Source organism: Pteropus alecto, unplaced genomic scaffold, assembly GCF_000325575.1.
Source record: "Pteropus alecto unplaced genomic scaffold, ASM32557v1 scaffold320, whole genome shotgun sequence".
NCBI lineage: Eukaryota > Metazoa > Chordata > Mammalia > Chiroptera > Pteropodidae > Pteropus > Pteropus alecto.
The window spans coordinates 1037025-1048119 of NW_006429963.1; the positions used below are offsets into that span (position 1 = coordinate 1037025).

At 44.3% G+C, this 11095-nt stretch overlaps 1 protein-coding gene across 1 annotated transcript in view; it reads left to right on the forward strand.

The window, feature by feature from the left end:
• Positions 1 to 11095, forward strand: part of LMBR1 (limb development membrane protein 1) — an 80209-nt gene that overhangs the window by 66740 nt on the left and 2374 nt on the right. Inside the window, exon 16 of the mRNA XM_015587656.1 lies at positions 10520 to 10681. Within this exon, the coding sequence (XP_015443142.1) occupies positions 10520 to 10681 (162 nt within the window). The remainder of the gene's footprint in view (positions 1 to 10519; positions 10682 to 11095) is intronic.

The window sequence follows — 11095 nt, forward strand, 5'->3', positions numbered from 1 at the left end:
TCTCGGCTCAACGTTCTCGCAGACAGTTCTGTTCCATTTTCTAGACGTAGGTTTTGACTTCAGAGAGTCCACAGATGATTAGAAAAATCCCATCGCTCAAGCCCAGCACCTTGCTTAGAACAGGAATTACCAGTAGCTCTGAGTTGCTGTCGTTTGGTTCTTACATCGCCTCCGTTATTTATTCAGGACTCGTGGCCGTTAGGGACCCGGCTGTGCCAAGACAGCGTGCGCTTTATACTCACCTTTCCGACGGTGGGAGGAGCCCCACGATTTAACACAAGGCGAAATCGAAGTACAGGTGTCAAGGGGCCGCCCTTCCTCGGACGAACACAAAGCGCGTCGCTTTCTTACTCCTTTTGCGTTTGCCTTATAGGACCTGTTAGTGTTTTGACATCTGCTTACGTTGGGCTAATCTTGAAAATACCAAAAATAGGCACTTTAGTAGCTTGATTTGTGGGGAAATGTTATCGTATGTATTATGGCAGTCCAACAAATAATTTCTGCGATGTTACAGCCACCCTGTGATTTTGTCATTTATGAAACTCATCTACTGTACTCTGTTATTTAAGATTAATTGTTAACAGTAACGCATGCTGATTTTGTGGAAGAAAATCACAGGCTGTGTATAGTTTTAATACAAAGAAAACAAATTAATGGCAAAATTTGCTTTTTGAAGATCAACAAATTAAATTCCTGAGTAGTTTGCCATAGAGATAAATAAAAAGAAGAAAAAGAAAGATGGAACAATTAAAATGAGGCTAACAAATGCCTGGACCCAGCTGTCCAAACAGGATTAATGGAGTGCATTAGGGGACAGTGAGTCATGTGGCGCTTTGCAGAACATCCACACGCACTGCATTACACGTTCTGCCCAGTGGCCCTGAATAGATGAAAAGAAATAAGTACGCTAAACAGATTCATAGAGGCTTTTCACGGTGTTAAAAAAGCAAATTTCTAGACTCAAAGAAAAAGCTTTATTTTAGTATTATGGGAAATGCAAACTAGAGAGTTACTTTGTAATTCCTCGATTAACCCTTTAGAATCGAGTCTTTGATTTTAAGAAGATGAAATATAGAGAATTGTCACGAATATCATCCTACTGTATAACGGGATTTTGATTTACTGGCTGCAGAGCTTGTAAGACGAGAATAGAGGGTGTGTTTACCAAGCGAATTCCAGGCTGTGGAGTCTTTCACTTTTCCGTTGCCTCTCACGAGGGCACCCTGACCTTCGGGTGCTCGTTTGCCCCTGGGAATTCGGCCAGCAGCGCCCCGTCACTTACAGCCAAATGAGAAGTGCAGTGGCAGGACAGTCATAGCTTCCCTGTGTGCCTGCGGCTTTCCTCCGGTCGGTGATTGTTCAGTGATGATTACGACTTTACTTGTAAACTGAAAATATGTGGAATCCTGTATAAAATAATTAACTTGGTGTTCGTGAGGGTGTTTTTGTTTTGTTTTGTTTTTTTTAAATTCACCAACTGCTATTGTGCCTGCATGATAGGCACAAACCATAGCTGTAGACTGAAATGCCTGGTGTGACGTGACACGCTCATTAAAGAATCCCTGGGGACTAGCTTCTTCTATCTGAATATGGAAAATTTTGTACTAATTGAAAAATTAGCACTAATTGTACTAAGGGAAAAATGACCAGTAAGTCGATTTTGCCACCAAGGTTTGTGAGAGAAAGTTTGACCATGTATTTTTAATCAAATATAATTAACATAGGTGATAGTTTTGGTATTTAAAGGGAACACAAAGGATCTGCGCTTACGGTTTTTGTTCAGACTCTTCAAAGCCCTTTAAAAGCAATGCCGTGGCCGTGGACGAGTTCCAAAGCACTGTCTCGCCGCCTGTTTAGACTTCAGTTTTGAAGAATCCAACATTTTGGGGGGATTCGATATCTATATTTTTAGTAAACAAGTTCCTGTTTGGTTGAATAGACCCTGGAGGTGCTTAGAAGAGATGGTAAACAAGCAAGGTGAAAATAGAACAGGATCAAGCCTAGTAAATGACGGACATGCCCAGACTCTTCCATCGTGACGTATTTGAACGTTAGCAGTGCATTTTGTAGGAACGGGTTTTGTCCAGCTGCCGGGCGCTGTTTCACACGCTGATCAAAAACAGCCGAGAGATTGACATTCGTTGTGTTCTTTATTTGAAATCTCTTTTAACCAGAAAAATTTTTCTCGAATGTAACTGACAGATTTTGTAATACTTTTACTAATTTTTATTTAAAAATCATTCTTAGTTATTTTTCATCCCGAAGTTCTTTCCCTGACTTGTAAGTTACGCAAGGCCCAAATGCAGAATTTTTAACAGAACAGTGTGCTTATGATGTGAAAACGAAAACACCCTCTCAATCGGTGTGAATCTATTTTTAGTATATTCGCATATTTCCCATCTTGGTCATCTTTGCAGGAGATAAAGCAGATTATTCTCTTTTGTTCCTTGATGAAGGGACCCTGTTTAAAATGCTGTTCTCTCTGGAGAGGTTTTTCTTTGGGGTTTCGTAAATATACTGCTCATCTTTACCCTGGGCTTTCTCCCTCCGGTTCTCAGTGTGAAACAAAAGGAGACGATGGTTTCGAAATGACAAGTGTGAATATCTATCCCTAATTATGACTTCGATGTAGAAATAATTCCGTACTGAAAATTTTCAACAACAACAAAAATTTGTATATGATTTAATAATGTCCAGTTATTTGGCAGAAAGTAATAATTGAGTGGTGCTAATTAACTTGTGATCAATTACTAATGTTTTCATGTCTGAACAATATGTATACCTCGTTCGGATTTTTAATAAGGAAAAAGTATTCTGAGTCAAACGTCTGAGAGTTTAGAGAGTTAACTGATGCTCACCCCCTAAACGTCTGACACTGCTGTTGCAGGGCTCAGCCTCGTCTGAGAAGATGTCACAGCCACATCGTCTACACAACTTTGCTATTTGTTGGCAGACATTCAGATACCTTAAATTTTAGTTGGTTATAAAATATTTTTCACATGAAAATAATTCCAGTTAGGATCATTTATCTGGAAGCCTTAAGATGTAATTAAAAAATGTTAACAATTAAAATGTTATAATTAAAACTAGATAGCAAACTATAGGAAGGGTCCGATTGGCACTGAGACGCAAGACCCCTAACCTGGCCGAGAGCGTGAGTGGGGCGCCTGCACGCAGTCGGCTCCGAGGCCCCTGAGCAGGTCGCCGGGCCCCTCCCGGACAGCGGCCAGCAGCGGTGGCGAGACCAGACGTCCTGGGCTGCTCTCGCCACCGTGGGAAAGGGCCGATTTTCACCGTCAACGGATGTTAGCCGTGGTTTTCGTTTGCCCTGGGAGATGCCTTGTACCAGGTTGAGGAAATTTCCTTCTTTTCCTACTTTGCTGGAATCTTTTTTAAAAATCAAGAATGGATGTTGGATTTCGTTAAATGCTTTCTCTGCATGTATTGACGTAATCAAGTGGCTGTTCCTTTTTGTTCTGTTAACGTGCGGAATTACACTGAGTCTTTCTTGAATGTTCAACCAATCTTGCATTCCTGGGGTGAACCCCACTTGGCCATGACGTAGGACCCTTTTTTTTTTTCATATCGTTAGGTCCAATTCGATGAAATTTAGCTCAGGAGTTTTACATCTGTATCTGTGACTGTTGATCTGCGGTTCTCTTTCCTTGTTAAACCTTTTTTCTGGTTTTGATTTGCGGGTAATGCTACCTTCATTGACAGTATCCAGAAGTATTTCCTCCTCTTCAGTTTTCTGGGTGACTTTTATAGACTAAATGTTTGCGTCCCCCCCCCCCGAGTCATATGTTGAAACCTAATCCCCAGTGTGATGGTGTCAGAACTTGGGGTCTTTGGGAGGTGACTGGGTCATGGGGGGGTGAGCCCCCATGATGGGATTTGTGCTCTTAAGAAAGTGGTCCCCGGGAGCACCCTCGCCCTTTGTGACTTGTGTGGTTACAATGTAACAACAACCATCTATGAACCAGGAAGCGAAGGCTCACCAGACACCAGATCTCCCAGAGCGTTGATCTTGGACTTCCAGCCCCTAGAACGATGAGAAATCACTGTGTTGTTTCTAAGCCACCAGCCCATGATACTCTGTTACCGCAGCCCTACCGGGCTGAGACAGTGAGTTTTCAAAGAATCGATTTTCTTCCTTTAATGTTCGGCGTAGGTCATCAGTGAAGCCATCGAGGCCTGGGATTCACTTTGTAGAACCGTTTGAGCAACAAATTTAATTTCTTTTATAGATAGAGGACGACTCAGCTTACCTGTTTCTTCTTGAGTGAACTTCGTTAGTGTCTTTTAAAGAATTTGTGTATTTCATCTGTATCGTCAAGTTTATTGGCTTAAATTTCCCTCGTGACCGTTTTAAATATAAGTAGGTGTTTCAGCGCAGTGCAGCATAGTGCGCCTCTCTCGTAGCTAATATCGACCGTTTGTGTCTCTCTTATTTTCCGAGCATATGGCCTGAGGTTTACCAATTTTTATTGATCTTCTCAAAGGACCAGTTTTAGGTTTTATATATTTTTCTCTATTCTTTTTCTATTTCCTATTTCATTGATTTGCTCTTTATTATTTACTTTCTTCCGCTTACTTTGAGGTTAATTTCCTCTGATTTTCCTGCTTTCTTAAAATCGAAATTAAGTTCCCTGATTTGAGATCTCTTTTCTAATATTGACCCTTAGCACTATAAATTTCCCTCTAAGTACTGCTTTGGCTGCATCTCCTAAATTTTAATATAAAGTGTTTTCATTTTCATTCCGTTCAGAATACTTTTTACTTACCTTGTTATTTCTTCTTTGACCTTGGACTATTTAGCATTATGTTATTTAATTCCAAATATTTAGGGATGTTCCATAGAGATCTGTTATTGATTTCTAATTTAATACCATTATGGTGTGGAAATATACTTTGTAGGATCTGAATCATTTTGAATTTATTGAGACTTGCCAAATAGCCTAAAATATGGTGTATCTTTATATACATCCTGTGTGCACTTGAAAAGAAGATGTATTCTGCTACTCATGTGGTAGAATGTTCTATAAATATCAGGTCAGTTTGGTTGATAATGTAACTCAAGTTCTCTGTATTTTTACTGATATTCTACCTACTTGTTTTATCGATTATTGGGAGAAGGGTTTTGAAGTCTACTGTAATTATGGATTTGTTTATTTTTTCCTGCAATTCTATCAATTTTTGCTTCATGTCTTTTGAAGCACTGGTAATAAATATATAGCTATTTAGGATTGTTATGTCTTCTCGATGAATTGACCCCTTTATAATTATGATAATGATGGCGACATTCTTCGTGCCTGCTAATATTCTCTGCTCTGGCAGCTACTTTGTGTAACAGTAATGTAGCCATTTTAGCTTTTTTGATTAGGGTTAACATAGTATACTTTTTTTATTCTTATACTTTCAACCTGTTTGTGTCTTTATATTTAAATCATTGTTTTTTTGTAGATATTCTAGAGTTGGGTCTTGCTTTTTTATCCATTCTTTCAATTTTCGTCTTTGAATTTGGATGTGTAGACGATTTACATAGAATATAATGATTGGTATGACTTTTAAAAATCTACCATATTGCTGTTTCTTTTCTATTTGACCTGTCTCTTCTTTGTTCCGTTTTTCCTTTTTGGCTGCATTTTTCTAGATAAATCGCATTAGAAAATAGTGATTCAGCTTTACCTTTTTTCTTGGCCTGTTCGAATAGTTGTTTCAGGGTTTATAGTACATTTTTTAACTCATCGCAGTCTACTTTCAGGTGCTATTAAAGCACCTTGCAACAGTACGTAGTTGGTCCTTGAACAGCGCAGGGATTAGGGACGCTGAACTGCTGCACGGTCACAAACCTGTGTATAGTTTCTGACTCCTCCAAAACTTAGCGTCCCTCAGTGGGGATAATGCAGGACCCCACGTGGATACCGAAATCAGCAGATGCTCAAGTCCCCCTAGAAAATGGCATAGATCGATGCATACGGTTACAACTGCAGGAAGAAAATAGGAAAGATGCTCGTTGAAAAAAATCTATGTCTTAGTGGACACACGCTGCTCGGGAGGGACCGTGCCTCTGTGTCCCCTGCCGGCCCGTGCGCTGTCGTCATCGTACGTCGTACATGTTATAAACCCCATAACACATGGTGTTTATTGTAAATGGTGATCTTTTCAAGAGGCTTTAAACCAAAAAGTCTTTCCTTATTTGCCCACACAGTAATCATTTCTGTTGCTGTTCACTTCTTTGTGTGGATCCAGGTTTCCTCCTGAGGCCGTTTTCCTTCTGCCGGGAAGTCTTTCTTTAACAGTCCTTGTGATGCAGGTCCGCGAGGGGTGGAGGCTTTCAGCTTTCTGTATGTGCCTTGTTTGTTAAAGATATTTTCACTGGGTATAGAATTTTAGATCGACTTATTTTTTCTTCAGTATTTTCAAGATTAGTTAACTGTCTTATTTGCATAGTTTTTGACAAGAAATCTTCTGTGATCGTCGTCTATGTTATTTTTTATGTGATCTTGTAAAAATGCGTATAAGTTTTTTTATTATTATTGATTTTAAGCAGTTTGATCATGATGTACCTTGGTATAGTTTTCTTTAGAATCTTGTTCATCGAGGTCATGGGGCTTCTTTGATCTGTAGGTTTATAGTTCTCATCACATTTGGAAGACGTTCAGCCCTTATTTCTTTAAATACGTTTTTTCCCGTTCGCACGTCCTCTCCTTTAGTAACTCTCGCCACAAACACAGTAGCAATTTGAAATTGATTCGCAGTTCACTGGTGCTCGGTTCCTTTTCTGTCTTGTGTTGCCTTCTGCATTTCATTTTGAATAGCTTCTATCGATATATCTTCGAGTTTACTAATCTCCTCATTCGCAGAGTCTAATCTGTCGTTAATCCCATCTAATGTGTGCTTTATATCTTATATTGTAGAAGGTCACTGTAGAAGGTCACTTGGGTCTGTTTTATATCTTTCATATCTCTTCAGTCTTTCCTCTAGCATCTGATAGACAGTTGACCCTTGAAGAACAGGGGGGTAAGGGGTACCGACCCCCCCACAGTCAGAAAATTTGTGAATAACTTTGACCCCCCAAACTTCAGGAATGAGGGAGAGTCTGGTCCTTTACTCCCTCTTGGCTGGAACCTGAAGTTAATTAACGTATTTCTAATGGATGTAACAATGAAAATCTACTTGCAAAAGTTGAAGTCTTTGCTTTAACAGCCTCGTCTTTCATTCTACCCCAAAAGTGGACCCTCTCTTTAGTTTTAGAATGCCTTTTTTTTGAATGAATAAAATGATTGACATTGAGCCTGTTTACATTAATCCTGAAATTAATGATGTTTAAAAATTGTTTTAGGTTATACTATTTCGTACTCTTTGAGTCACATTTAATTTTTGACACTATCTTGGGCAAATTTATTTCAAAAGTCTGCTTTAGAATAAGGAATTTGAAAAACTAGTCAAGATAATAATTTAAACCATTGCGAAGGGCCAGGGGGGGAAATGTGTTAATCTCAACGTTTTATTAATTTCTAAATGAATTTCTAACTTAATTTCTAAAGTTGTTTTTTATAACGAGATGTACGTGTTCTTTTGGGCAGTCTTACCGTAAAGCCATGGGCATCCCTGTCAGCCCTCGGTGTGACATGCCGGGACACACCGCTTATCGGTCCTTGTAGTGTGTCAAGCGCTACACTTTGTCTCAGCCTCCTGCTCGTTAGGGAGATGAGCGTGCACGCTGAAAGTCAAAGATGACTCGGGTGGGCCAGCGGGCGGAGTACCCAGCGCTTTCTCGAGATGAGGGTTTGCTCTGTACCTTAGTTCTTTTCTAAGGTATGAATAGAAAAAGATCTTTATTCGAAGAATTACACATGAAACATTTTCGGTTGCATCCTAGTCGGGGGGGCTGCTGTGCATTTTGGCTGGAGTGTCTCACTGACGGGTGATCCCCATCGTGCGGCCTTGTGCTTACCCACCGCTCAACTGACTAAGCTCCTTACCTGGCCTGTGTTTTACTTATCTGTTAAAGAAATGCACTTGTAAATGGGAATAAGCATTTTAGTATTTGACTGGGAGAGTTAAATAACAACCTTTGATAACTAAATTTTCTTGTAGTTAGTACTATTTTAAATATCACTCGAAACTCTCTTACACCTTTCTCCAGAAATACAGATTTCGAAGTATTATACATTTGTCTAGCAAGTGCTTTTAAGTTAAACTTTAAGTATTGTTACTTCTTTCTTAAGTTAATAAAAAAGTATATTTTACAAGTTCATTATTGCTGTGATGAAAACCTCTCAGAAGGTTAGAGAAGTGATAGTTGACGGTTTCTTGACGTCTAGTCTTAGAGATTTTCAGAACCGAAGAGCCGTGCGTGTTGTCCAGAGTAGCCTTTCGGTCAATACTAGTTAGATTTTTTTAAAATATTAAATTCGAAGCGACAGCGAGTCCCTCTAATCTAGTGTTTTGTGTGGCCGCGGCAGCAGGCTCCTGGGTCTCTGCCGGTGAGGTTGGCCCGAGACGCCCCGGGGACCAGAGCGTCCACGGGGGATGGCGCCTTTCGCCTGCTGTCGAGTCCACCGAGCAGTGCTAGTGACAGCCCTTTCCTGTCGCTCACCGTGGACCTTCCGTTCGTACCGTGCCGATGCATTCTGTCCCGACTGCACTCGTGTGCCGTGGTGTGGCCCCCGCTCGGCACGCGGCCCACGATGGGGGTGGCGGCGGAATTACCGTGAAGCGCAGACCGCTGTTTGTGCCCCACGAACTCACAAGCCAGTCACTGGGCTGTGGGAGAAGCTGTGAGGACTCGCGTGTATCTTTATGTAAAATGTCTGCTTCGTCTGTGTATGATGTGTACGTCAGGGAATAGTACATATATAGTTTATCAACTGTTACGTACACGTAATCGGGTCTAGGTGCCCCCATTTTGTCTTCGCTAATGGTGGCGTATATCAAAACTTTTTTTAGACCAGATAAGACTCACGGAGCTTCTGGGCAAGGATCGTTGTTCTGTGATCGCTCAGTCCCTCCGTCAGTGAGAGCCACCGCACGCGAAACTCGGCGTGTGAGCCTGTGTGTCTTTTCTCGCGGAAAGACCATGGCTGCCGCCAGATTCGCACAGGAGTCTTCGCTTCTCACGATCAAACTGACAGTGGCTCTGGGACCCCTGGGCTGGGACCACTGCGTTTGCTTCGTAAGGACCGTGTCTTGTGTACAGATGGCTCCCTGGGTTCCGTTCCGTGGTATTTTATGCAGAGCAGGACGCCTGCCCCTCTAGCGAGGGGAGCCTGTTAGGCCGCTGTCACCGTGACCCCGTGGTGTGTGGGCCACGCCACACCCTCCGCAGGGGCCTGGGCCCCTTTCCCTGCTCCAGAAGAAACGTCCTGGTGTGTCCTCGTGACTGTGCTGCCTGGGTGCAGTGTCAGAGGGGTTCGCGTCTCTCCGCTTCGAGGCCATCAGCCGCGGGCAGATGCGGCTCCGAAGGCACTGCTGCCTGAAGCCTTTTCTCCTGCCACGCGCTGCATCCGAAGACTGTCGCCTCCACGGGCCACTCGGTGGGATCCGTCTCCGGGGCCGGCTGTGGGGTCACACAGGGTGGGGGTGAGGGCTCAGGTCCGTGGCCGGCTGACAAGGTGAAATGAGTTGTCCCTTTCTTGAAATCCTTCGACCGCGGGTGAAACAAAGGTCCGTGGTTTTGTCTTCCCAGTCCTTCGTAATTAGAATTTTATACGGCCCCATGCAGCTCTTCGGTTTCTTCCTTGAAAAACATCCACAGTGTACGATGGTCAGAAAACGCCTGCCACCCACGTATTTACAGTGAGTGCTGCCCCGGGCTCATTGAATAGAATGATTGTTGCTGTTTTTAATAAGAGGACTTTTTAAAAACGCGATGGGTGAAGTTAAGCGACTTAAATGCACACCCGGAGTGACTGCCCTGCGTTTCCAGCGTATCCCGCAAGCGTCCGATTCAGAGTCACGAAGGAGTCGCCCCCCTGGGTTATTTATTTCCGTAGTCAGTACCGAGCACACGCACGGCATTGCTCTGGGCGCTGGGGTCGCAGCAGCGAAAGAGACGCACGCGGCCTCAGGGAGCTGGTGACCCCGTGGGCGAGCGGGCGGGAGAAGCCCCCGGAAGGACCGGCGCTGCAGGCGTGTGCGCTGTGAAGAGGCGCCGGCAGCGGCAGGGCCGTGGGGGGCCCGCCGTTTTCCGGGGGGGGCTTTGGAACAGGGGCGCGGGGTTCGTCAGATGCCTTTCCATCTCGACTCCCGTTCCCCCCAACGCGAGCAGCACGGTGGGTTTCTTGTCGACGGAAGCGTAAAGTCCCAGTGACTGGCGAGGGGCCTGCAGGCCATGGCTCCTCGCCTGCGAGTGGCCGTGCCCCACGAGACAGCACCGACGCGCTTCGAACTGGCCCTCGCCGGCTGAGGTGGGGAGGGCCCCGGCGTTTGATCGGGGTCGCACTTTATCTCGTGACGTGTGTGATAAACACGTCGCCCCTGACTTTCTCAGGCTGCTTTGTCTGTCTTTCAGGGATCACCAGGTTCGACCTTCTGGGAGACTTCGGGAGGTTTAACTGGCTGGGAAACTTCTACATCGTCTTGTCCTACAATTTGCTTTTCGCTATTGTGACGACACTGTGCCTGGTCCGAAAATTCACCTCCGCAGTCCGAGAAGAACTTCTCAAGGCTCTAGGTAACGCTCGGGTGCACGGGCGTTTTCCAGATTTCCACTAACGAGTCGCTTCGGCCTGCGAGTTCATTCTGGGTCTCCGCGTCCCCGTGGTCCCCAGCGTGAGCCCGCCTCGGGCCACCCCTGCCCGCTGCCCGCCGGCTCTGCTCGCGCGTGAAGTTCCGTCTTTCGGCCTCGGCCTCCTCATCTGTGAAATGGTGACGCTGTCTTCTGTTTAGGACTGCGGTGACGTGGTTCCCGGTCACCCTCAGAGGCACTGGCCGTCAGCTCTGCCGTCGTGATGGCGGGCGTGGCGGGTGGGATGACAAAGCTCATTTTTCGCTAATGACACCTCTTCCTAGTGTTTAGTCAGGGACTTTTTGAGGCTTGGATTTCACAGGCATCGGGCTGACCCATGATTCTCTCCGGTGAGCTAAG